The sequence below is a fragment of the Myodes glareolus genome, chromosome 14 (genome assembly GCF_982192425.1).
Source record: "Myodes glareolus chromosome 14, mMyoGla1.1, whole genome shotgun sequence".
NCBI lineage: Eukaryota > Metazoa > Chordata > Mammalia > Rodentia > Cricetidae > Myodes > Myodes glareolus.
The window spans coordinates 64056087-64083090 of record NC_142039.1 but is presented as its reverse complement, the minus strand read 5'-3'; the positions used below and the strand labels follow the sequence as shown (position 1 = coordinate 64083090).

The 27004-nt window shown below is 49.0% G+C and overlaps 1 protein-coding gene across 2 annotated transcripts in view; it reads left to right on the top strand.

Moving 5' to 3' along the window:
* Bicd2 (BICD cargo adaptor 2) overlaps positions 1–24227 on the top strand; it is a 48747-nt gene extending 24520 nt beyond the window's left edge. The window contains exons 2-8 of one of the 2 annotated variants that reach the window (XM_048432984.3): positions 5787–5999; positions 12547–12699; positions 15257–15718; positions 16337–17359; positions 18244–18395; positions 20232–20442; positions 22168–24227. In XM_048432984.3, coding sequence (XP_048288941.1) covers positions 5787–5999; positions 12547–12699; positions 15257–15718; positions 16337–17359; positions 18244–18395; positions 20232–20442; positions 22168–22173 — 2220 coding nt within the window. In that variant the 3' untranslated portion in view covers positions 22174–24227. Of the gene's footprint in view, positions 1–5786; positions 6000–12546; positions 12700–15256; positions 15719–16336; positions 17360–18243; positions 18396–20231 lie in introns of both variants that reach the window. The other variant, XM_048432983.3, reaches the window with a different exon arrangement.
* The last annotated feature ends 2777 nt before the right edge of the window (positions 24228–27004 follow it).

Here is a 27004-nt window from a genome sequence, read left to right as displayed (position 1 = left end):
CTGGAGTCAGACCTAATGCTTCCATCTGAGCCACCAGAGAAGGGAGACGAGAACAGAGAATGACTCCCTGAAGTTGTGTTTGAAGGCCGTGTTATTGGGGACTGGGTGGGGCTCAGGGAGTTGAGAGGCTGCTCAATCTCTAATGAGACAATTATTGATCCTAAATCCCCTCAGCAGCGAGCTCAGGCTGGAGACATTATTAAACCAAGTTATCAGTGAGGAAATTGAGAGACACTGTAATCTCCTCTCCACATGACCCCCATCTGCACTATTTTGCCCTATTTCAGAGGTAGATCAACTAAGCAGCATATGATGTTTTTGTCCTTTCCTAAGACACTGGGCACAGATGGGCTTGTATGTCCTCCCTTGCTATGGTGCTTGGCTTCCAGACGTGGAGGGATAAAGACACATTCCTTGAATGTGACTCCAAAGCCCTGTCCTGTCAGCTCTCTATCAGTGTTATACCACCCCAGAGTGTGACCAGACCAAGCACCTGTGGCAAAATGCTTCAACCTGTTTTGCCCCAGTTTTTATGTGCAGAGTGACCGCTTGTGCGGCCCCCCTACACCATGGCACCATGAAACAGTCTAATGCTTAGGACATGCCTGTTTGGTTTGGTTTTTCAAGACAATTTCTGTCTTGAAATTGGCTGTCCTGAAACTCATTCTGTAGACCAGGCTCTCCTGGAACTAGCAGAGTTCCGCCTATCTCTGCCTCCCAAGTGCTGAAATTAAAAGTGTGCACCACCACCACTTAGTGGGCATGCCTGTTTTATGGCTGCAGTCATCTGGCAGATTTGAAGGATAGCAGGTATTGAGCCCTGGCATAACCCCCAGCCTGTGCCTTGCTGCTGCACTTGCCCTGACCTCCTTCCATGGGTATAGTTTCAACTGCCCAAGGCTTTTGTCCTCCTTACCCTTTACCCCATCATTGCTCATGGTGTTCCTCGGGTACGAGGCCACTATTCCCACTATGCTCAGTTTGGAAATTTGTCTGCTAGGGCTGCTGTAATTTTTTTCTCCTACCCAGAGCTTCTCTTTTCCCATCCCAGCCACATTTGACAGGTCCACTAGGGTCCTGCAGCCTGTAAAGTCCCATCTCTGAGGATGGTCCTGCTGCTGAAGTCATGATTGGCTTGGTTTCTTATAGGCATAGATGACTGCACCATGGCTACATGGGTGTGGCTGACCTTGAAGCCAGCGTCTCAGGGGGCTACTGTTGGACAGAAGCAAACATGGGCTGTGTTTCTCTTAAAGGCATCTGACTAGCCATGACCTCATGCTTCATCTCTCCCAGCCTTGTTGGGTCTTGCTGAACCTGGACAACTTCAGAGCAGCAGGCAGGATGTGGGCCAAGAGCCTGTGTTGAGAACTGAATCTGCCTGAATATCCCATAAGCGACATCATTGCTGCACCTCATAGCACAGATCACCCACCATCCTGTGGTTGAGACTGGAGAAGAGCTGATCTTCTGTTTCCCTGTCTTCTCTCCTTGAAACAGCTGGGGAAGTTTGTGGAAGGGGCAGGTTAGAAGCTGTATCTGTGGTCCATTGGAGGATCCTGACACCAGGGTGGTAGACAAAGGCTCCCATCTCTTGGGGGTACCTCCTAGAAGGTCCACAAGATGAGGCAGGGAAATCTACAAAAACATCTGTGGCTGTTTCCCACCAACCTCCAGGTCAGACAAGAACTCCTTTCCAGGGAGCACTTCCTCAAGGAAGGACAGAAGGGAGCCTGCACAACCAATAGGATGGGAGAATGATTCTGGGTGCAACAGGATTTGAGATGGATTTGAAAGATTGCCTAAGATTGGATGCAGTGTGGTCTAAAAGGGTCAAAACCAATATGATCAGACAGACACGGCCACCTCCCTAACCCTCATCCTCCTAGTTGGAGATGGTGACTACAGGAATGGGCTATGTCTGGTAGGTTCACACTCTCCAGGTGAGGGGTACGGCATTTCAAAAACAGCCCTGCTGTTTCCTTAGGCAACTTTAGTGAGCTTCATGCATGTTAGGGTATTCAGTATAAATTTTCATGTAAGCATATGGTTCATGAGACCATCAGCAAAATCAAGGTAATAAATTTGTCCTGTGTCCTCTGTAGTCCTCTCCACCCCAACCACTGCACCTCTGTTTAGTTTGCATTTCTAGACTTTTACATAAATTGAACAGTCTATCTTTTTTCTCTGAAGTGATTTGAGGTATATCTTTGATGTATCAATTCTTTTTTATTGGGAATAGTACTTCATTATATGGATGTACCATATTTATTTAAAATTGTTAAATCTATTGTATTTGTGTGTTCAACTTTGTAGAACTGACTTTCTCCTTCCACCTCTATTTATGTGGATTCTGGGGACTGGATTCAGGTTCGTAGACTTGAATGGCAAATACTCTTACTGAGCCATCTCTTAAGGCCATGTACTTTAAGATAATGGAAAGCTGGGATTACAGATGGATACACTACCACATCTGGCCTTTATGTAGCTTTGAGCAATTCAAACTCGTGTCTTTATTATTACATGACCAGTATTGTACCCACTGAGCCATCTCCCCAGCCCCTTGTGGGTGTTCTTTTTCCCAAGATGGGATCATCTCTATTGCCCATACTATTCCATCTTCCTGCCTCAGCCTCCTGGTAGATGGGTTTACATGCATTTGCTGTTGACTGCCATGCTCAGATCTGAGATTCTCTCTCACTCTCTTTTCTCTCTCTCTCTCTCTCTCTCTCTCTCTCTCTCTGTGTGTGTGTGTGTGTGTGTGTGTGTGTGTGTGAGAGAGAGAGAGAGAGAGAGAGAGAGAGAGAGAGAGAGAGAGAGAGCGAGCACATAAAGAGCTTGGTCAGGTCAGTTAATCTGTCTTTCTTTACGCCATGAAGTGCCTTTGGGTCATGGGAGCAGGTGGGGATAGTCCTTCTCTTTCAAAGTCATTTAGTCTGTTCTAGGTCCTTTGAATTGCTGTATGAGTTTTAGAATAAACTGGTCAGTTTTCTACCAAAAGCTGCTGGACCTTTGGCATTGTGAGTTGATAGATACGCTCCTTGAAACAGTTGCTCTCTTGGGTTTTTTAGGCTATGCTTTCTTATTTGTTGGTTTGTTTCATTTGGGCCCTTCCTTTGGCTGGCTTTTAGAGTTGGTTAATCCTTCAGATGCACAGTGTGTCTGCTGTTGACCCTGCCTTCTCCAGAAGGTTATTGGCATCTTTTATGTCTTCTGTTTGTTCTTTGCTTCTGAGTTGAGGATTTGGTTCTGGTACTTGGCTCTCAGCCTCTCCGTTCTTCTGGGCCGCTCAGAGCTATGTGCTGTCTACTGATCCTTTCTTCATTAGGTCTTCACTGTGGAGCTCACCTGTTGGCATCTGGATGTGTTTGTTTCCCTTAATGTGTTCTGAGCTTTGTTCTAGAATGTAGTGGCTTGGAAATGGATTAATCCTTTCACGGTCTGCCTTTATGCTTCGTTCTGCTATGCTAATCAGCATGTAATCCAGGCTGATTCTGCCAGGCCCCAGACACTTTCTCCTCACGCCTGTGAATCTGGCTAGTGGGAGCAGGCTTGTTTTCAGACTGTCGGAGATTGTTCCTGCTCTCCTGCATGGTCCTTTTCCTTGACTTTCTCAGCCCTACACTGACCATCCTAGTGAAGACTTACTCTAGTCCTTACTCTAACTGCCCTTACTTCCCTGTCTGTAGTCATCTTCTTCCACAGGCCCTGCCATGCGCCTCAGTCCTCTGTCCTGTGCCACGCCCTGTTTTACCTGGTACCACAGACTGGAAAGCTGATGCTTATTGCTTTACCATATTTTAAATCATTTGTTTGCATATGTATGTAGGCACATGCCACATGCCTGGCATGCATATGCCATAGCGAGCATGTAGAAGTTATAGGACAATTTTTGGGAGTCAGCTCTCTCCTGCCACATGAGTCTTGAGTTTAGTACTTAGGTTGTTTTTACCAGCTGAGCCATCTCACCAGCCCTGTTCCATAGACTGTTCCTATGTTTTCTGGTTTTTAGTTTCCCGCACAGGCAGTGAAGTCTGTCCCTGTGACCGTGTGTCTTCTTAGCTGGAGGTAGATGTCTCCATCACAGTGTGTTTGAAAAGCTGCCCAGGGCTGCTCCTATGCCCTAGGCTAGTAGCTTGGGTGGAGGAAAAGTTGAGGCCCAGGTTGGCAGGCCTGGGCTTGAATATTGTATCACAGTGCTTAGCCATCACACTTTGGGGAAAACTCCTTGCCTCAGCTCCCAAGTTGACAAGTGTATCCCAGGCAGCCACAGGAGCTGGGTTTTTCATTTCAGTCCCAGAGCCCCAAGTTGGGGGCTGACTTAGTGTTTGGTTCTCTGTGTGTTTTATGGTGGACAGGCAGCATGGGTCAGGTGCTGTGTAGGTAGCAGTGTGTGGCTTGATCCTTCCCTAGGATCAGGGTGGAGGCAAACAGACTAGAAATCACAAAGCTGAGCTGCTTTGATTTGTGTAGAATGGATGCTGTGTTGGAGGACCGAGAGCATATTGGTAAGGCCTGGCCACCTTGTGAGGGAATCCACAGTCTACTGCAGGAGTGTTACACTGTGAGCCCCAGGTTACCCCTCCACACACACTTCAATGCCAGCCCTGGTTTACTGGGCTGTGTGTCCCCTGGCCCATTGTGAGGCCTTCCTACAGTATCTTAGACACAGCATATACCTCAGACTAGACCCTGCTCCAATCTGCCAGTTCCTTATCAGGATAAAAATTAATTGCTTTCTGCATTTTCATGTGTTAGTATTAGAAACTGCTCAACTCAGTAACTTCTGTGTACAATGTGGTTTGTATGTTTTGCTCATTGTTTTCATGGATTAAGTTCCTAGACTTGTGAAGTAAGAAATGAAAGAAAATAGTTCTTTTCTCTTTTAAAACGAGTGAAAACCGTCATCTTATTGTTCTTCAGTAACTCTTCTCTGACGTTCTTGCCATGAGCCATGGATCCTAGGAAGAGTCAGGAAAGGAAGGCAGAGTAGACGGCACAGCCCCTCAGTGGACTGTGTAACAGAGGCCGGGCTGGGCCTGGCTAGGTAGGGTATGGATTCCGCACAGCTGCTGGCCTCAGTGGGTGACTGACCTGGTGGTGTGGGTAAGGCCAGTACTTGTTGCTCTCACTTGGTCGGTTTTCTTCCTGAGTCCTAGGGCCTGACACCAGCGTCTGAAACATGCAGATACACGCATCTCTGGGCCTGTGCCCCCTGAGGTGGCCACTCTAGCTAGTTGTTACTGTGCCCTGTTCTTAGGACTGGGAGCTCTGGTTGCCCAGCCCTGGTTTGTCCCAGAAGAGATGAAAGATGATTTGACATCAGGTAGCAGGATGGGGCGGCTCCTCGCCCTTTGCGTGTAATGGCTGGCACAATTTTGTAAACCTGGAATGTATGTTGGGTGTGCTGCTCTAGGGTTGTTTCCCATTAGCTTGCCCAGGCTCACAATCCAAACCACTTATTTCCTGGTCCTGGGAACTTTTCAGCTGGTGTACATCATCAGGCCTCAAACTTTGTCCCTTCTGTGGGAAGTTCCACTTATATTTGTGGCCCTGTACTCTTCATTTTCCTTTCTGTCGTTCCACATAACGATGCTCCGAAGACTAGTTTGGTTCCGCTGTGATGAAACATGTGCCTGCCATGTACCTCTCAGTGTGTATTTTAACATATGACAACACAGACCTGCTTCATAGGTCAAGGCCTTTGTGTTTCTTATGATCTTGGGTATCCATTGCTTTGTGGCCCCAGGACACCCGTCTCATGAATGTCTTTTCTCTCCGTGCAGGCATTTGGCCAGGCACATACAAACCACAAGAAGGTGGCTGCTGATGGTGAGAGCCGGGAGGAGAGCCTGATCCAGGAGTCAGCCTCCAAAGAGCAGTACTATGTGCGGAAGGTGCTGGAGCTGCAGACAGAGCTGAAGCAGCTGCGCAATGTCCTCACCAACACTCAGTCTGAGAACGAGCGCCTCACGTCCGTGGCCCAGGAGCTAAAAGAGGTAAGTGGCTGGGGTGACGTCTGTTGCTGTGACAGTGGGCTGTGTGGTCTCTCAGGGCTAAACATGCAAACAGTTCTGTGCCTGAGTTGTCCCCATCTCACTGCTGTCATGCATACCCTGAGCAGGCCCTGACCAGCAGGGAGGAATAGCAAAGTAGAGCACCGCAGCCTGAATGATGAATGACCCAGCTTGTGATTTGGTGTTCACAGGGACAGAGATCAGCCAAGAGCCATAGGGAGTCTATGGCACTCTGAGGTGGTTGAAGACCCATCGCTAAAAGTCTCCATGTGAGCTACAATCCTGGTCGAGGTCCATGGTCTTGGGGGTTTACCTTAAGATCTTTCTAGAGGCTTAGGATTACAGTGTCTTTAGCCCTCACTTGGACTAGAGACCAGACAAAGCCTTGTCTTCAGTCTCTGAAACCCTGGGTAGGAGACACTGGGTCCCTTCACTGCACATCCTCCAAGCTCTCTGGGCCCCATTCCAGCTATGGAAGCCGACCCTCTGCAGTAGATGTTCTCTCGGGGAAGTCAGCAGGTCATCAGGGTGTGCTGTAGTCAGAGCTGTGCACAGTAGGCCCAGGGACTCTGATGCTAGGGCCATCAATAGCAGGGAGCAGTCACTTCCCCTGGTGTGGGGTCTCTGAGGTCTTGAGGAACTCAGTCTGAATAAGGGGTTGGGGGAAGGCAGCCTCTACTTCTGGAGCCCAGTGCATGATCTCATTTCCTCTCACAAGTATGGCTCTGGTGAGGGTGGAGGAGGGGCTGTCATTGAGGAAGAGAAGCAGCTCTGGTGACAATCCATCTGTCTACCCCTCCTTCCTGAAAGGCTAGTGCAGGGCTTTCTCCCACATTCAGCCCTAGGCAGCCAAGAAGGCTGGATGACTGTCCTGGGCCGGAAATGAGCTCAGTGAATTGAAGACAGGCAGGTCTGGGGTGGGGGAGAGATTCCTGTTGTTCCTGTTTATGCTTTAGGAGGAAATCCTGAGTCTCCCTACACACCCCTTAGCCGCCTTTTGTGTGTGTGTGTGTGTGTGTGTGTGTGTGTGTGTGTGTGTGTCCCTTTCTCTGTCCACAGGTCTGTGGAGGCCCTCTGCAGCCAAGTCATAGGCTGCCTGCCCTTCAGCCTTCACCTTCTGCACATCTGTCTGGGGGAGAGGTTCTATTCTCACCACTGTCTCCACCCACTTTTAGCGATGGTCTCTCCTCTGCTGTTGCTCCTAGCTTAGCATAATGGTCCCCTCATTGCCCAGCACTGGCCCCTATGGGTTAGATTTGGTTTTGCTGGCATTTGGTGATTGCTTATGACCTCTCTCCTACTACCTTTGTCCCTAATAGCAACTCCTGTTTTTCCTCTCCTGTGACTTCCTGCTTGGGATGCAGTTCCCTCCAGGGCCCTGACTACAGCACACCCTGATGACCTGTGCTCTGCTGACTTCCCCGAGAGAACATCTACTGCAGAGGGTCGGCTTCCATAGCTGGAATGGAGCCCAGAGAGCTTGGAGGATGTGCAGTGAAGGGACCCAGTGTCTCCTACCCAGGGTTTCAGAGACTGAAGACAAGGCTTTGTTCAAGTCTGTTGTCTAAGAGAGGGCTAAAGCCAGTGTTAACTTTACAGTACCAAACAATTTTTGTCCCTGTCAGATAGTTCTAATGTCTTGGACCCAGTCATCCTAATGACTCTTGGTGTTCTGTCAGACATGAAGACACTGAGGTTTGTGGGGAAAAGCATCTCTGGAGACTTGACTTGTGGTTGTTGTGCTGTGTGTAGGACCAGCATTGGGCAGTTTGGTCAGGTTTTTTCTTGCTGGCATTATTCTTAGAAGGAAGATGATCACTTGAGAAAAGGCTTGTTGCAGACATGACACTGTTTCTCAGATGGATAACTTATTGAGTTATCCATATCCAATAGTCCCAGTAAAAGATAGGAGTTCTCCTCTAGATGATAAACGGACAAGCTCTGTATGGAAAGGGTTGGGAGCTCAAGAGGCCAGCAAAGAGAACTGACAATCCCCCAACACAGTAGCCTCTTGAAGCAGGCAGTTGTCACACACTTCTTGCTGGCTAGGGGGTCCAGGTGAAGGAGAGCTGGTGGCTAGGACCTTAAATGGTTGGCCCCAAGCCCATATGCCCACTGTTTCCATGTGGGCTGATCATCTGTGTAGAACAGAGCCTGTACCCTGACATCAGACACTCAGCCTGGGAGGAGGTACTTTTCTGAGGGAAAACTAAACCCCTGTGGCTAATTGGAGCCTGCTGGAGCTCTCAGGAGTTGGGCATGAGATGGGTGGAGGTGCCAGGCAGCAGGCCAGCTGAAGCTCTCTGCTAAGCCTGGCAGCTGAGGTTGGAAGCAGTCTCCCTAGAAAGAAAGTATATGTGTTTGATTCCTGCTCTGTCAGCAGAGAAGGGCCAGTTAACATGTCACGTGATGTTACCTTGCAGCACGTGACCTATGTGTCTGCACATTTCTCTGTGCTTGTTTTTCCACAAGGACACTCATCCACAGGCCCTTGCAAGCCCATACATTCCACCAAAGGGAAACACTTCTTGGCTAGTACCCAGGATTCTGGTCCTAGCAGTGGCATAAGAACTCCTAGAGAGTCTTGTGAGGGCCAGGTTTATAGCAGCACTAAAGACTCAGAACATACGGGTACTGTTGTAGGGTCACAGCACTCCTTGTATGGCTCTGGGCCTGGTTCTCTCAGGCTTCATCCTGGCCTTCTGTGTCCATCTCCAATTGTATAAGCTGCACTCTCCATTCTAGCCATGTGGAAGCTACCAATGAGTCTCTTATCCCTGCCTTCTAGGTCTCTGATTTCTGCTGAATAGCCCTAGGATACTGGGGAGACTCCTCCCTTGCCCTCAGTTACCAGTCTACCTGAGGGCTTTGACCACATGGTCCCTCTTTGTACATGCTGAAATATTTTCTGCATAACAAGCACTTTTGAGTTAGCTGAGAGAGAGCAGGAATTGGGATCATTTCTGGCAGAGAGAGAACATTTAGTAGTTACTCTCATACCCTTTGTGCTTTAGGTGAGGTGAAAAGAGTCTGGGTGTGTTTCCATCTGCATAGAGCCCCAGGCTTTCAAGAGGTCTGTTTGTGGTCCTCCTTTGTAGCTGTACTAGGGGCTGTTTCTCTTCTTTCAGCATGTATCTCCCTCACCATCTCCTCTCTTGTGATGCTCTGTCATCTTTTGGTCTTCCCTTTCTCTTCCTGTGTTATCTGTTTCTTCTGGTGTCAGTTCTGTTGCCTCTTTCAGTCACTTAATGAGGGGGCTGTGTCTATATTTATGGATTGTGAACTTAGTCTTAGTTTTAAGTGCTAAGCATTTGTCAGTAGTGCTTGCTGTGTGACTCTCTTCCACTTTCTGTTGTGTTCTTCATTGCTCCATTTTTTATGATACTTCATTTCACTAATCCAACACTATTGCTTATCTTCCTGCATGGTATCTTATGAGGCATATGCCCCTCAGATGAACACAGAAATGTGATCAGGGGCAATTCCTATAGATGCTAAGAGGACAGAGCCGTGGACCTGGGCTTCTGGTTCAGGGCTCTGGAGCAGGTGTGTTGTTGGTTGGAGGGGCCATCTGAGCATTAGGAACAGGGATTAGAAGCAGGAATGGGGGGGTTGTTAGGGGATTTTGTTCCCATGGGACATTGATGTGAAATGATCTTCACTTGTCACAGGGTTAAGAGAGGGCTGCAGCTGGTGGGCAGAGGTCAAGAAATCGCTAAACAACCTACAACATACAGGATAGCAACCACAGCAAAGAATGGTGTGGCTCTGAAAGTGTAGGAATGAGGCTCCGTCCCTGTGTACAGTGTGGGCAGTGCAGGTTGAGAGTTACCACAGTGGGTTTTATTGTTCTCCTAGCCTTTCCCTGTGACAGTCTTCCCAGCTCCTCACCCATGACTTGGAGACAGTAACCAACTTTCAGCAGATTTATTGAGGTGGGATACGTCCTGTATAGCTCACTTAAAAGTGTTCTCCATGCTCACCTCTAATCCCTATTCCTAATGCTCAGATAGCCTCCCAGACCAGCAACACATGTGCTCCAGTGCCCTAACTAAGAAGCCCAGGCCCCAGCTCTGTCCTCACAAGCACTGTCCCCTCAGCATTGACAGCATCTACATAGCTGTAGGTATATGGACCATCCTATAGTTATTCTTTTTGTGGTGCTGGGGATCGAACCCAGGGCCTTGTATTCAGTGTCAGGCAAGCTCTCTGCCCCTGATACATGCTTCCAGCCTTTCAGTTAATTTCAAAGTATTTCATCATTCCAAAATGAAGCCTGTTTTTTGGTTACTCCCACACCCCTCTTTATAGCCTCACTAGTTTGCTTTCTATGGCTGTGGATTGCTTGTTCTAGACCTTTCTTACAAATGAGTCATACAATGCATGGCCTCTTGTGACTGACTTCTTTGACTTAGCAGAATGTCTTCATGCTTCATTCGTGTTGTAGCAAGTGTCAAGACGTCATTCTTTAATGTGGCTGAATAATACTGCATTGTATAGATAGACCATGTTTTGTTTATCCATTCACTGGCCAATGTATACTTGGGTTGCATCCACCTTGAACACTGGGAACACTGATGTGCAGGGTTCTGTGTGGATGTGTTTCATTTCTCTGGTACAGACCCTCTGTTTAACTGTTTGAACATCTGTAGATATGCCACAGTGCTGCCCCACTTAGCAGTTCACCAGTCAGATGACCCCATCTTGCAGATGGAGAAAAAGGGTCAGTGTTAGTAAGTGAAGTTCTTGCATTGTTTGACATGGGCATGTCCATGTCAGATTCACCAGCGCCTCACTCAGATCCACGAGACTGGCAAAGCCTTCCTTGGGTGAAGCTTAGAGGAATGGCAAACTCTTCCTCTAGTCCAAGTGTGAATGCTGATGGTGTGTGCAGAAAATGCTTCTCCCTGGACAAGATTGCTGCTCTACACAGACTGCTCCTGCCTAGATTAGCTAACCCCGCCTCCTTCAGGCGTGAAGGTCAGCAGTTCAGCTGTGTGTAATAAACATGCTGAGCTGCTAAGATGCTGTGACTTCTCCAGAGTGCAGATCTTTCTGCACTTTCCAGCCTTTCTGTTTCTGCGTTGTCATTTCTTCATTCCCTCACTGCCCCAAGTAGGTCGGTTCCTGGAGTCTGCAGAGCTCAGCAGGGTTAGAGCAGGTTGAGTCACTTGCCTGAAGTTCCACCCTTGAGAGAAGTAGGAGGGATCTGTGCCAGAGACCTGCTTCGGTGGGGAGTGGTGTGGTGGTGTTCAGGTTCTAAAGAGGATGTGTGGAGTGGGCGTGGGGGAAAGGAGGAGATGAACGCGATCTGAGGGTGAATCAGGATGGCTGCCAGCAGCATTTAATTGAAAAAAGACTATGGCTTGGAGGTGGTGGCACACGCCTTTAATCCCAGCACTTGGTAGGCAAAGGCAGGCAGATCTCTGTGAATTTGTGGCCTACCTGGTCTACAGAGCAAGTTTCAGGATAGGCTCCAAAACTACACAGAGAAACCTGTCTTGAAAAACAAAGGAAAAAAAGAAAAGAAAACAGACTGCACCTTTTATACTCTGTGGTTGCATAGGACTAAGTGGGAGACAGGGGACATGTGAGCTGGGATGTGGCTTGAGATTAGGGGTTGAGGATTCTAGCATTGACCTTGACAATAGACACCAATCATATATTAGTGGAAGAGCTACAAGTTCCTCTTGCTAGAGATGAGAATGACTGCTTTAGCAAGCAGGAACTTTCCTCAAGGAGTGGGGGCACCCCAGGGAATGGAGACCTTTATCCAAATGCCTGACCTTGGGAGAAGGACTTTTTCTGAGAGCAGATACTATCCTACAATGTCCTAGTCTTGCTATATGGGTCTGTTTCCCTCATGACGCTCCCAAAAGGGAAGGTTCTGATATCTTAATTTTTTCCCATTATACCGTACCATTCTGATTTCTCTATACTTAATAACTGAACCCTTGCCTTTAATGGTTCCAGGCTCTGGATCTGAATTATAGGCATTTATTTCATCCTTGGGATCCGGTGTGTCTAGCAAATCTCTAACTTTCCTGTTCTTGGTGTAATTAGGAGGGCTCAATGGAATTCCTGGTTCCACAGTGGCAGTGTTTGTTTTTTTTTTTTCTAAAGAATTATTTTGTTTAGATTGTACACATTTTTTGTATTTTGTTTAAATTGTACACATTTTTATCCTTTACCAAAGCCCACACAAAATTTCCCTAAGGGAAAGCCGTTAATATTGAGAATCATTAAAAATGAAAGTAAAAAGGTTCTGGAGAAGTGTGGTCTGCTGTGTTGAAATGCTGGAACTTTGTCAGGCAGCAGTGGTCGCCATGCAGTCCACATCAGATCTGATCTGGTTGTGCTCTGCACAAACTCCACTGTCCTGGGCTTCTCCCCTCCAAGCGGCCGCACTGTTGTCCAGAGGGCTCACAGCATGCCTGGCAGTACTGGGCCCCCTTATGCCACTTGGAAGCACACACGGTGGGGCCAGCTATAGAAGCAGCGTACACAGCTTTTTCCTCTGCCCCTGCAGATCAACCAGAATGTGGAGATCCAGCGTGGCCGCCTGCGGGATGACATCAAGGAGTACAAGTTCCGGGAAGCCCGTCTACTTCAGGACTACTCAGAGCTGGAGGAGGAGAACATCAGCCTGCAGAAACAAGTGTCTGTGCTCAGGCAGAACCAGGCGAGTCTCCACCCTAGGGTCGCCCTGGGTACTCAGTCCTTTCATCTTCTTTTCTGTGTCTTATTCCACATATCTGAGGCCAGGGCCAGTAGGACCTCCACAGTGGGGACAGGAATATGGCTCCCAGAGCGCAGAACAAGGCCTGTGACTTTAGTGTGTCAGCTTCCTAAGCCAAGTATAGCATGACTCTTGCTGGGAGTCAATTTCTGTTTAGCACAGATAGGGTACTGATAGCACACCAGAAAGTTCACTTTGGTGAACCATTGACAATGCTGAGCTTATTTACAGGAGCATGGGTGAGGAGAACTCATAGTAGCATGGGTGAGGGGTTCCAAGGGTGTGGGTAAGGGGTTCCAGGGCCGTGGGTGAGGGGTTCCAGGGGCATGGGTGGGGAGAACTCATAGGAGCTTGGGCGAGGTGTTACCAGGAGTGTGGGTGAAACCTCCAACAGTTGCTAGATGGACTTCTTTTTTCATTTAACCTTCTGCTTCCTATCTACTCTAGCAACCTCTGAGATAGCTGTAAGAGGATTAGGTGTAGCTGGGGTCAGGACACGGGAGGAAGGGAATGGCTGGACTCTTGGGTGAGGGTCTAACGGTGCTTTATCCCTTCCTTCTATGAGAAAATGTTTATAGGCCTGATCTTGTGAGGGTCTCCAAGCTGGGTAATCATGGCTGCTCTTATTTCGAGACAGCAAGGGCCATGCCATGTCCGGAGGACAGTGTTCCACATCACCAAGGTATGGGGGAACTCAGATGAAGAGCGTGTACTAAAACCTCTGGAGGAACACTGCCGCGATTCTGCCTGTTGTAGGAATAAGAGCCATCCCCTCTGCCTGTGGCAGATTAGGAGGTACAGGAGGTACTCTGAGATGGGTGAGAGTGAGAACCACCCAGTACCTGAACATGCTTCCCATTCTCTAAGCTGTAGCCAACAGGGCGTTTTCTCTCAGGAAATCCCAGACCTTACCCTCAAATGCCATGGATGCTGTCTTGCTTTCATTAGAGTCCTTCTATCACCCACATCATCTTATAGCTAAGGCCTCATCGTCAGTGGACCCAGTGTTAATGTCCTGCAGGAGGAAGCCCATGTGTCTGTGTAGAAACTTCTGTGTTTGCAAAAGCAGGCAGGGGATAGATTCTGGTGCTGGGTAACCACAGGGGCAGGGCTCACTGCTCCATCCTGTAGCTCATAAGCATGAGATGCCATTGGGCATTAATCGGTACTGCTGCCCACAGTGCTCTGAGCAGAAGAAAAGCCAAAGCTCAAGGAAACCCTGCACCCCATGGAGCTACATCTACTCTGAGGTTCCTCCACCTCACTTGGGGCACTGGGATGTGGGTGCACTTAGAATGTTGTACGGGTTTCCCTTCCTCCCCCAAACCCAGAGAGAGTCCCTCATTGTTTCCTTAATATCACAGAGATGTTTTAATATGAGCCTCACACTAAGCATCGGCTCCCATCTACTCTGTTCACTCAAACTGTGTCGTGTTAATAAGGCCAGTTATGCCTTCCCACTCTTTCCCAGCTCTTCCAAGCTTGCATTCTGAGGAATTGGTGCTAAGGCATTCCGCCTTGAGGGGAAGTCCAGTTCCTTTGTTTTGAAATATGATTCAAAATAATGGTCATAGCACACCACAAGACATGCTTTAAAATAATGTGATTAGGGCCAGGCAGTGGTGGCACACCTTTAATCCCAGCACTTGGGATGCAGAGGCAAGTGGATATCTGAGTTTGAGGCCAGCCTGGTCTTCAAGAGCTAGTTCTAGGACAGGTTCCAAAGCAACAGAGAAACCCTGTCTCGAAAAACCAAAATAATAGTAGTAGTAGTAGTAATAATAATAATAATAATAATAATATGTGGTTAGGGCTGGTGAGGTGGCTCAGTGGGTAAAGGTGTTTCCCATGCAAACCTAATGACCTGAGCCCAGTTCCCAGAAATCACATAAAGATAGAAGGAGAGAATCTCTACATTGCACAGTTGCGTGTGCACCCACACACATACATCATGCATATGCACACACATTTAAAAGACAGATTTGTGGGGGCTGGAGGGATGGCTCAGTGGTTAAGAGTATTGCATGCTCTTCCAAAGGTCCTGAGTTCAATTCCCGGCAACCATATGGTGGCTCACAACCATCTGTAATGGGGTCTGGTGCCCTCTTCTGGCCTGCAGACATACACACAGACAGAATATTGTATACATAATAAATAAATAAATATTAAAAAATAAAATAAAAGACAGATTCGTTTAGCTATTAGTGCTAACTGAGTAATTTTATAGAATTTTAAATCAGTGCACACTAGTACTAATTTTCAGAAGTAGAATAGGAATCTGGTAGCTTCCATGTGAACCCGCAGCCAAGGCATTGCCTCCGTGTCACCTGATGTGGGGTGGCCTTGGCTGCGGCCACTGCCCTCTCCTACAGGGTGGCATTTTATTCTGTGGGTCTCCTTGTCCTTTGTGGTTGGGGGGTGGTCTTCTGGCACTGTCCTGATTTGTCAACCTGAGTGGAGCCGCCACATCCCTTGACACTGGAGTATTTGTATTCCCCAGGTGGAATTTGAGGGCCTCAAGCATGAAATCAAGCGCCTGGAGGAGGAGACTGAGTACCTCAACAGCCAACTGGAGGATGCCATCCGGCTTAAGGAGATCTCTGAACGGCAGTTGGAGGAGGCTCTGGAGACGCTCAAGACAGAGCGGGAGCAGAAGAACAACCTGCGCAAGGAGCTGTCGCAGTACATGAGCATCAATGACTCCTTCTACACCAGCCACCTGCAGGTCTCCTTAGACGGCCTCAAGTTCAGTGATGACGCCGTCACTGCTGAGCCCAACAACGATGCTGAAGCCCTGGTCAATGGCTTTGAGCATAGTGGCTTGGTCAAATCCTCGCTGGACAACAAGACATCCACACCTAGGAAGGATGGCCTGGCTCCACCCTCTCCAAGCCTCGTTTCTGACCTGCTCAGTGAGCTCCACATATCTGAGATCCAGAAGCTGAAGCAGCAGCTGGTGCAGGTGAATAGACAGGGCCTCGTGTTCCATCCTTCTCTGTCCCCATGCCTTCTGCAGTGCTGGCAGGACTGCATGTTCTGTGTAAGCAGTGCTTTTGTGACATGTGGCTGCCTTTAATTTACTCAGCTGGCTTTAAATCCTATATCTTTACCCCAAATGAAACTCTGTCGCAGAGAAGTAGGTTCCTGATTATTGTGTAAAGTTTAGTACCATGGTGCCCATGTTGCTCCCTTTGCTGCCCGTATCATGTCTGGGTGGGGTGACATGGCCCCTCGTGTAACTCCTACCCACAGGCCACAAACTAGAGTCTCAGAAGGGCCATACAGTTGGCACATTTGAAAGTTTACAGTGTGTTCCCCACAACACAAGAAAGGAAAGTGGTGGAGAGCTGGGACACTAGGGATCCTGCCAGTTTGCCCTGGAGTTGCACATTTGAAGCCCAGCTTCCCTCCAGCACATATAGAGTGAACCTTTATGACTGATCACTTTTTTGGTCTTTGTGGTGAATTCTGTCCAATCTGCTGTTAGTAGTGGCATGACCATGACCTATGTGGCATAGCCTGAGATCTTGGAGTCCTTTAAGCCTGTTGACCCTCTTTCCTGCTATGTCTACCTTTGCAGATGGAGCGGGAGAAGGTGGGCCTACTGGCAACACTGCAGGACACACAGAAGCAGTTGGAGCAGGCTCGGGGGGCCCTCTCTGAGCAACATGAGAAGGTGAATCGTCTCACGGAGAACCTTAGTGCCCTGCGGCGCCTGCAGGCTGGCAAGGAGCGGCAGACTTCCCTGGATAATGAGAAGGACCGTGATAGCCATGAAGATGGTGACTACTATGAGGTGGACATCAATGGACCTGAGATCCTGGCCTGCAAGTACCATGTGGCTGTGGCTGAGGCTGGTGAACTCAGGGAGCAGCTCAAGGCATTGCGCAGTACACACGAAGCTCGCGAGGCCCAACATGCTGAAGAGAAGGGCCGCTATGAGGCTGAGGGCCAGGCACTCACAGAGAAGGTCTCTCTGCTAGAAAAGGCTAACCACCAGGACCGAGAGCTATTGGCCCATCTGGAGAAGGAGCTGAAGAAGGTGAGCGATGTGGCTGGTGAGACCCAGGGCAGCCTGAATGTGGCTCAGGATGAGCTGGTAACCTTCAGTGAGGAGCTGGCCAACCTCTACCACCATGTGTGTATGTGCAACAACGAGACGCCGAACCGTGTCATGCTGGATTACTACCGCGAAGGCCAGGGCAAGGCTGGCCGTACCAGCCCTGAGGGCCGCGGGCGTCGTTCACCTGTCCTTCTGCCCAAGGGGCTGTTGGCCACAGAGGTGGGCCGAGCAGACGGGACTGGAGACAGCAGCCCCTCACCCAGCTCTTCACTGCCATCACCATTGAGTGACCCCCGCCGGGAACCTATGAACATCTACAACCTGATCGCCATCATCCGAGACCAGATCAAGCACCTACAGGCAGCGGTAGACCGTACAACCGAGCTGTCCCGGCAGCGAATTGCCTCCCAGGAACTGGGCCCTGCCGTGGACAAGGACAAGGAGGCCCTCATGGAGGAGATCCTCAAGCTGAAGTCACTGCTGAGTACCAAACGGGAGCAGATCACCACCCTCCGCACGGTGCTCAAAGCCAACAAACAGGTGAGATAAAGTGGGTGGGTGTAGTAGCAGCCACTTGTTCTCCCAGCCGCCCAGAACCGAAATAACCACTCAGAAACTGTATTGATTAAAACACTGCTTGGCCCATTAGCTCTAGCTTCTTATTGGCTAATTTCTTACATATTAATTTAACCCATCCCCATTAATCTATGTATCGCCACGTGGCAGTGGCTTACCAGCAAAGTTTTGGCATGTCTTACTCTGGTAGCAGCTCCATGGCATCCCTCTGACTCTGCCTTCTTCCTCCCAGCATTCAGTCCAGTTTTCCCTGCCTACCTAAGTTCTGCCCTACCAGCAGGCCAAGGCAGTTTCTTTATTCATTAGTGGTAACCACAGCACACAGAGAAGACTCCCACGGGGGGGGGGGGGCACCAGAGCCACTGGGAGGCTGCCTCCTCCACTTGTTGCAGGGCCCACAGGCCTGTGCCATTGTGTTGTTGGTTTAGTCTCCTGCTGTCCCCTTCCTCAGGACTCCCAGACGAGGTGGAGTGACTGTTGGCGTTAGAGGGCTCTCTAATCAGAGGTGCTCCTGACCACCTTACAGAGTCTCTGATGCTGAAGGAACAAAGTGATGGCCCAAGTGCCCCAAGGGGCATGGTGTAGGACTTTGTGGCTTCGCCAGGACAGGCTCTTTGGGACATCATTCTTCTCTGCTAATCAGAATCAGAGGGTAGGACTCACTGAGGCAAGCTGACCCCCACCCAGTAAGCAAGGCTATCATTTTGTCCCCAAGACTGCATATGAGAATTCTCTGCATGCAGAGAATTTTTCACCCCACCTTGGACCCAGGGTTCCCATTGTAAACTCAGAACTTCCCTTGAGCAGCTTCACTCCCACCTACCACCTTATACCTCTTTGTCCCCCAGACAGCTGAGGTGGCCCTCGCCAACCTGAAGAGCAAGTATGAGAATGAGAAGGCCATGGTGACCGAGACCATGATGAAGCTGCGGAATGAGCTCAAGGCCCTCAAGGAAGATGCAGCCACCTTCTCCTCCCTGCGTGCCATGTTTGCCACCAGGTAACCCCACCACTAGTGCCTTCTCTCTCCTGTGGCTTCTCCCCTGCTGGAGCTACCTGTTGCCCTTACCCACAGGCTTCAGTCTTTATCCTGACGCCTAGCACCATCAGGCGCCCCAATACGGCTCAGGGTTTGGTAATTACAGCCCCTGACCCAGTCCATCACGTATGTGGGACTGCCCTCCTTGCCTGGCTCAAGTCGGTAACAAGGGAAAGGAAGGAGATGGAAAGACTGTGTACCACCAGGGTCCTCAGCTGGCTGTACCTCAGCCTTCTGTGCATCATGTAGGCAGGTGCCCAAATCTGGGACAGACCTGGTAGGTACCACTTAGGCAGACGTTTAGCAGAGGTATGCATCCATTTCCCTGTTCCTGTGGCCCCCAGAAACTTGGCTCAGATTTCACTATTAATGAACCTGAATGCTCAATTTGTGTTGCTTTGAGTGTAGGAGACTTAGAAGCAACGGGCCAAGAGGAGTGAGCTTTGGGGATAGGGGATAGCACTCTCGGTTCTAACTTTGTTCCAGTGGTGATGAAGGCCCAGACTGGTTTGTTAGCTCCTCTTCCTGTGACGGGACTGTCAGGGGTTTCAGCTCAGCTATTTGCCATCCACTTCTAGCCTTTCTATCAGGGGAGGGCCAAGGGAGCTTTAGGCCTGGGAGGTGTGCAGCTTTTCTTCCTCTCCCATGAGGGATCTCTGTGGCCTGGGAACCCCTTAAGGGTTGTCTAGGCTTCCAGGCTGGGAAAGAACAGAGGCTGGAAGGCCTCTGCCTATCACCCTTCAGAGTCAGGTGCTGCCACCAGCTGGCCTAAGTTGGGAAGACACTGTGGGGACGGCAAGGCTGAGACCTGAACTTGGTAGACCTGGCCCTTTCCTGTAGAGTGTGGAGAAGCTGAGCTTCAGAGGCAGACAGAATGGGCCAGAGTTCTGCTCCTTTCCTCTACCTGGCTGCTCCCAGTGTCTTAGCATCCCTCCAGGTAGGCTGGGCAGCAGAGACAGAAGAGTTCCAGGATTTCTCTGAAAGTTTCCTCTACCGGGGCTTAGAATTTAATTTTTTTTCTTTCTTGAGACAGGGTCTCACTATATAGCCCTGGCTGGCCTAGAACTCACTATGTAAACCAGGCTGTCCTTGAACTCACAGAGATCTGTCTGCCTCTGTCTCCCCAAGTGTTGAGATTAAAGGCGTGTTCTCCATGCCTGGTTTAGAGAGGGTTTCTATTGCTGTAATAAAACAGCAGGGAGGAAAGTGCTTATTTTATCTCATAGTTTGTAGTTGATCATCTGGGGAAGTCAGGGCAGGAACCTGGAGGCAGGAGATGATGCAGAGGCCATGGAGGAGGGCTGCTTACTGACATGCTCAGCCTGCTTTCTTATAACACCTAGGACCACCAGCGCAGGGACGGCACCACCCATGGTGAGCTTGGCCTTCCCACATCAATCACTAATTAAGAAAATGCATCACAGGCTTGCACATAGGCCAATCTGGTGAAGGCATTTTCTCAATTGAGATTCCCTCTTCCCAGATAACTGTAGCCGGTGTCAGGTTGGCATAAAACCTAGCCAGTACACTACACTCCTTCTGCCCACTCCCCAGACACACACACAAAAGGAAACAAACGCAGTGACTTAGAACTGGAGGTAGGGTTAAGGGCTACTCTGTTTGGGCACTGCCTCTCTGGTCCTGGTCATGGCCTTATTCTGAAGGAGCCTTTGCTAAAAGAAACCCAAACAAGCCTCCCTAGCCCTGGCTCAAGCTCTGTCTGAGAGACACTCTGGAGTGGGGTACTTGGGACCTACCTTTCCTTGTCTGAGCCTTTCAGCTGTGCTGTTTCCACAGATGTGATGAGTACATCACACAGCTGGATGAGATGCAGCGGCAGCTGGCGGCCGCAGAAGATGAGAAGAAGACCCTGAACTCTCTGCTGCGCATGGCCATCCAGCAGAAGCTGGCGCTCACCCAGCGGCTGGAGCTGCTGGAGCTGGACCACGAGCAGACCCGCAGGGGCCGCAGCAAGGCCACCCCTAAGGCCAAGCCAGCCACCCCGAGCGTAAGTCACACCTGTGCCTGTGCCAGCGAGAGGGCGGAGGGCGCCGGGCTGGCCAACCAGGTGTTCTGCAGCGAGAAGCACAGCATTTACTGTGATTAGGGCTGTGGGGCGCTGCACGCCGCTAACGTCTGCTTCACCTCAACTAACCCAGTTGCAGTGGGACAGCAGTGCTAGGCCGGTCTTAACGTGACTAACGCACGGAGAGCAGCATTCTAGGCGAGTGGCAGCACTGGGACACATCTGTCACCAGGACACTTTGATCTTGGTGTTGCTTCTCGCCCCACAACCCCCGCAAGGGTATCCTGTATCCGTTGCTGTCTTTTGGGGTGGTGGTGTCAAAGGTCTGGGTGGAGCTGCTCACCTTTGGTAGGACAGTGAGGTGAAGTGTTTTCCAGGGTCCCCGGGCACCATTAGGAGAACCCGAGGTAGAGTCCTTCCCTGGGCACATGGGCAGAACCTGAGTTGAAACTTGCATGTTCCTCGCATGTGTCTAATATCAGCGCTTGAAAGCAGTTTTATGAGACTCGAGCCTCTGTTGTAGGAGCAGCCCAGGTCAGCTCTATGTGGCTGGCGTGGTCTCATGGAAAGAGTTCCCTGTATTTTCTGCAGCATCTCACTGCGAACCATATTCGGGACAGAAGTACAGAACTTCTCCAGTCTCAGAGGGAACTGACCCCAGAGGCTGCATGAGACCCCCACACTTCAGACACAAGTAACCATAGCCCAGGAGGACAGAGCTTGGCTGCTTAGTGTCTCATCTCTGAGATCCGCATGCTGCTCTGCCCTGTGAGGTGACAAATTGGCAGGGCCTGAGGTCCTAGGTTTTCTTTTTTTAATGAGAAAGTGTTCCAAGTGCCTGGCCATACCCTGGCCCTTGGTGCAGCCTATTCTTTGGTACCTGGAGACCCATAGCCCATGCTCGGGTCTTCTCCTAGAAGTTGTCAGACCCAAAGAAGCAGTGTTTGGAGAAGTGCTGGTGAGCTCTGCCAGGTTGCACTGGTACAGTAGAGCCCAGCTGTGTGCTGGGAGCACTTCCTGTGGGCCCGGAGCTGTGCTCAGGACCGGCCGGTAAGAGTCATGTGGTTGTCAGTGCAATTTGGGGGTGCTACAGAAGAAAGAAGGGCCACCAAGGGCTCCTTTTCCAGAGGCTCTGTCAGTACAGAACTGTGGCATCAAGCATTTGCTTTAGTGTGCTGTGAAGCAGGACTCTGCTCAGTATTTCTCTCCCAGACTTCCATCTCCTCTGACAGCTGCTTGCCTGTCACCTTGTGGACAGGTATCTTTTGCAGTTTGGAACACAGCATTTCACTTGTGGAACACAACGTTGGTCCCCAGCATGGGACCCTGTGGTCTCTCAAACAGCTTTCTCTTTCTTCCCTCTGTTTGGTGCCTAGGTTGTTCCAGTCTCTTTCAGATTCTAGGCACCACACAGTTGTGCACTGAGGGTAGAATAGGCCACATGTGTCCCTTGCATGTCCGTCCTGGGAATGGCTGCCCGCATGCCCACCCACCTTCTGCCTTTTCTTTTCTTTGGGCCAGGACACAGCTTCCCTTCCATCATCTGGGGCTTTGCAGGCACTTGGAGTCCCATCCCCTAACACACACGCAGGCCTCCTCTGCCAACTAATCTGCTCGCTCACCCCCAGAACAAGAGCTTTAGCGTTAAGTAGTATGGAAGTGGCAGTGACTGATTTCTAATGCTGTCTTATTTTCTCCTGTTTTCAGCTGTAGAGTAGCTGCTGGGAGGATGTGGCCACCGGCCCTGTCACACTGCAGCCCCCTCCCCTCTCCCCTCCCATGGCCTATGCAGAGGAAGGAAGGGCAGCCTAAAGTCCACTTAGAGATGTTTGGATATGCCACTGTAATTCTTTTCAAATAGCATTCCCCAAGTTTTTAATGGGAGTTTTAAGAAAAAAAAAAAAAAGCTTTACTATTGAGAATGCTGTGAGCTGCTGCTTGGAAAGGCCTGTGTACGGCCGAAGAACCTGCTTCCACAACCACGGTCAGGCTCTCTAGGGGCCTGCTGGACAGCCTGCCATGGGGGGGCTCCTTATTACACATGCTCCTTTTTTATCCGATCAACCTGTGCACTTTTGATATTTTGATATTATATTTGCTTCCTTAATTCCTTGCGTAGAGACGGTCTCCGATGCCGTGGTCTGCTCGTGGTCCTGTAGCTGTCCGTCCTAGCTCAGGCGTGGTGATCTGGTGTCCACACGAGACAGAGCTATGCTCCATAGTGTGTAGCTGGACTGCAGGTGAGGCTTCGACCCGGCAAGGAGCTGGCTAGTGTATCCACGCTGTGGTTCAACAGCCTGCAGAGGACACGGCATTGTGGTTCATGTTTGAAGTTACAGATTTTAAATGCCATGTTCATTAAGAAATCCAGGGTATTCCAATTCTGGGGTTTTTCATATTGTATTATTATTATTCTTAGGAATAGTTCAACGTAACAAGAAGAAAACTTGACCTTTGCTCTGGTTAAAACAGTAATAGGCACTTGAAAGCATAAATTATTGAATGAGTAGTATTACCTACAAATTCCAGAATTTTCTGGGTTTTAGGACATTGTGAAGCATGGCTGACTAACAGAATTTTATACAACTGCACCAGTGAAATTCCAAATTGGAATTGTTTTGTTATTCTGGTTGTTGTGCCAAATTGTGGTACACTTAGAAAATTCTACAGTTGTCGATTTTTAGGGTGTTTTATTTCAACACCTTTTTGTTAGTAACCATTGCCAGTAGTGCCTTCATCAGTTACGGGAGGTGTCCCAGCCAAGGAAGTTCTCTACAATGGGCAACGGAGAGCTAGTTGGGAATGCTGAAGGCCAGTGTGGACCAACAGGTAGGAGGGGGTATCTGACTCACCTCGTACCTGGGCATCTGCATTGAGGGAGAGAGAACAGTGATTGTGCAAAATTCTGTTAGTCAGTAATTCTTCACATGCAAATTCAGGGGCTTAGAAACAAAACAAACAGAAAACCTGGAGTGTGCTTTGGGAACCAAATGGACTTCATGGGACAAGCTAAGCAAGCTGTGCAAACATCACGTTTGTGAAGGGCTGAGGGCGTCAGGAGAGCCGGCACAGTCGGCCTGTGAGTAGGGAAGAGGGTTAGCCATAGTATTCTTTGCAAATGTGAAAACAAGACATTCTATCTTCTCTTGCTTGGTGTAACTAATCACTGTTACTTTCAGGAAACAGGAGTCACTAAACTCCTTAGCAAACTACTTGCTAAGTGAGATTCAGGGTGTGGTCAAATTGGTACTAGTGGAGGAAGAGAAATTGTCCTCTGGCCTCCAAAAAAGGGACAAATTATAATAATATAAATTGTTAGGAATTGAAGAATTCTGTTTCCTGGAATGAGCATTTCTTATTCCTAGTTGTTGGGACTCTTTGCCTTCTGTTACAGTGTTGATTCATACAAATATTGTTACATTTGAGATAACATCATCTGTATGGGGTATTTATTTGCAATGATGTCTAAGTACTGTATTTTTTCTGTGTGTTACCTTAGTGTCAGAATGTTGGTCTTTATTTTAAAAAGTCATATGCATGTTCTCCTGCCAAGGAACCTTTACACAGACCCAAAGCAAATAATAATAAGCAAATGCCTTCAGTTTCTGAGGAAATGAGACTAAGTGAGGAAAAGGCATAGGAGGGAGAAACTACAGTTGTGTGGTGGGAACGTCTCCACAGCCAGCGCACATAGGAAAAGTGGGCCTGGGTAAAGAGTCACGTTGGTAGGACCAATAAAGGATAATAATAAAAAAAAATGAAGCACATGTTTGCCCTCTGTGACTGCTTTTACTCCTGCGCCAGGTGACTGCTTCCAGTGTGTCTGGTGAGTCTGGGACCTCACACGGCTGTCCTGTTGGAGGGCACTGAGGGTGGGGCCAGAAACAAGCTGGGCTCCATTCTCTGGGTACAGGATGTGTCTCCAGGGTTGCCCACATCATTCAGTATGAAGACCAGCAGCAAGGTGGCCGGAACTCACTGCTCTGTTACAGGACTCATGCCCATGAGCAACCTGCATTTCCTGTTGAGGAAGCAGCAGGTCAGAGGCATGGGAACCTGTGCTGGCTAAAGTCTTGCTTGAAACCTGGGAATAAATAGGTCTAGGAACAAGGGGGATTCATTTGTCAATATAATACTGTATTTAACTATAGGAGCATGTAGAGAGATACAGCGAGTGTACTGGAATAACTGCTTGTATGTGTGAGAACATGGAACAGTGTCTTAACTCCTTGGACACTAGATACCATACCATGGTGCTCTCTGGTCATCTCCACTTCTGGCAGTCTCACCTACTCAGGGTCTACTCCAGAAGCTTCCCACTGCGAACATCTCCCTGCCCCTCGGAAGCCTCCATTCTTCAGCCCTCTAGGTAACCAAGAAGGAAGGAACTGGTTAGAAGTTAGGAGGGCATAGTGTGCTTACAGAGGACCCTAGTTCAGTTGCCAGCACCTACATCAAGAAGCTTATAACAGCTTAATACAGCTCCAGGAGTTCAAGGCCTTCTTCTGGTCTTCATGAGCGTGTATGCAGGCGTGCACACATACACAATTTAGAAAAAGATTAGAATGATACAAATCAGTCAGGCCAGCAAGATGGCTTCATGGGTAAAAGGTGCTTGCTGACACACTAGAAGACCTAGGTTCGGGTCCCAGAACCCACATTACAGAAGGAGAGAACCAACTCAGGCTGCTGTCTGGCTCCACGGGTACACTGAGATATGAATGCATGCATTCATGTGCACACACACAGATAAGTATATTTTTAAAAGGGAAAAAATAACAGACTTAAAAATTCTTTGAAAAAAGAGGGGAAAGGGCAAGAAGTTAAAAAAAAAAGGCTGACATACTTTAGCTTGTCTCTTTAAGAAGTGATCAGTAGACATTTGAGAAGAAATTTGTAACATGAAGGGGCCTGCTTGTTTGTTGGGGTTTTCTGTCCTGCCTTGCCCCCCAGCCGGCAGGCCCCAGAGAACAATCAACCACATAGAGATTTCTGTAAGTTATAAAGCTGATTGGTCCGTTAGGTCAGGCTTCTTACTGGCTAACTCTCACATCTTGATTAACCCATTTTTTTGATCTATTTTAGCCATGTGGCTCAGTACCTTTTTCAGTGGGGCAGCTTACATCCTGCTGCTTCGGTGGTCTGGGCAGGAGTGCGGGGAATCAGCTTCCTCCTTCCCAGAATTCTCCTGTTCTCCTTGCATCATTTCAACTTCCTATCTGGTTTTCCCACCTACACCTCCTGCCTGGCCAATCAGCGTTTATTTAAAACATGATTGACAGAATACATTCAATTCTCCCGTACCAGAAATTGAATTGATAATAGAAATATTTCAGCAGTCTGGTACAGAAGGGGCTTAGAAATCGTCATTCCATCCCAACAACAAGGTGAAAGGTGAAGCACTGGACAAAAAGCAGTTCTGAGACCCATATGAGACAACTGTACCAAAGTTGGAGAGACAGTTGGGTATGCAGAAGCCTCAGGTGGAAATGAGAAACATACTATTAGATACCAGAGAAAGGGGGCTGGAGAGATGACTCCGCAGTTAAGAGCACTTATTATTCTTTCAGAGGGCCTGAGTTTGGTTCACAACTGCCAGTAACTCCAGTACCAGGATATCTGACCACCCCTTCTTGTCTCTGCAGGTACCCACACATACATGTAAGTAAGATTAAAATAAACCTTAAAAGAAACTAAAGATGGGGCTGCACTGTCAGGAGCTGGCAAAGGATTTGACTGAGTTGGTGATCAAGTTGGGTATTTGGCTGCTGCTGTTTTAATCAAAGTATTTGTGGGGCCGGTTCCTTGGGACTGCTTATGGTAAATGCAGTATTAAAGAAGAGATGGTTCAGGAAGAACGGGTCAGCTGTGGGGGTGCTGCTGTGAGCCATGAGACCCAGGAAGATGCGCCTAGGGTAGGTCATCCTTCGCTATGAAGGAGTGGCGCTGCCCCAGGACTTGCCTGATAAAGATCCTATTGACTGGTTCCTGTGAAAGCCTACACTGCTGATGCGGGCACGGTGCTCTGTGAAGGTGAGGCCACTGTGCCAAACCCCAGTGCTTCCTGAAGATGCTCCTGTCACCTCTGTGGCCTGGAGGGCAGAGTGCTCATCCGAAGATGATCTGAAACCTTAGGATCTGTGACTGTTTGTCCCATTGGGTTTCATACTTTCCTGGTACCTGCCACTCGTGACGCCCATACCCCATTCCTTTCATTTGGAATCATGGGGGGTATCTTGTCTTGCCTCACCTCCCAGACTTAATTGTGGGGGCAAGAACCTGTTTGAGAGCTGGGTTGTGGTGATTCATGCCTTTAAATCCCAGCAATTGGAAGGCAGAGACAGGTGGATCTCTGTAAGTTTGAGATCAGCCTGTTTTACAAAGGGAGTTGCAGGACAGCTAGAGCTGTTACACAGAGAAACCCTGCCTTGAAAAACCAAAAGCAAACAAACAGCCTGTTTGATTCACAACCTCAGAGTAGTTTGCTGAATGAATGAGGCAGAATTGACCACTGGGCTGTAGATTTCTGAGTTGGTATTGGAAT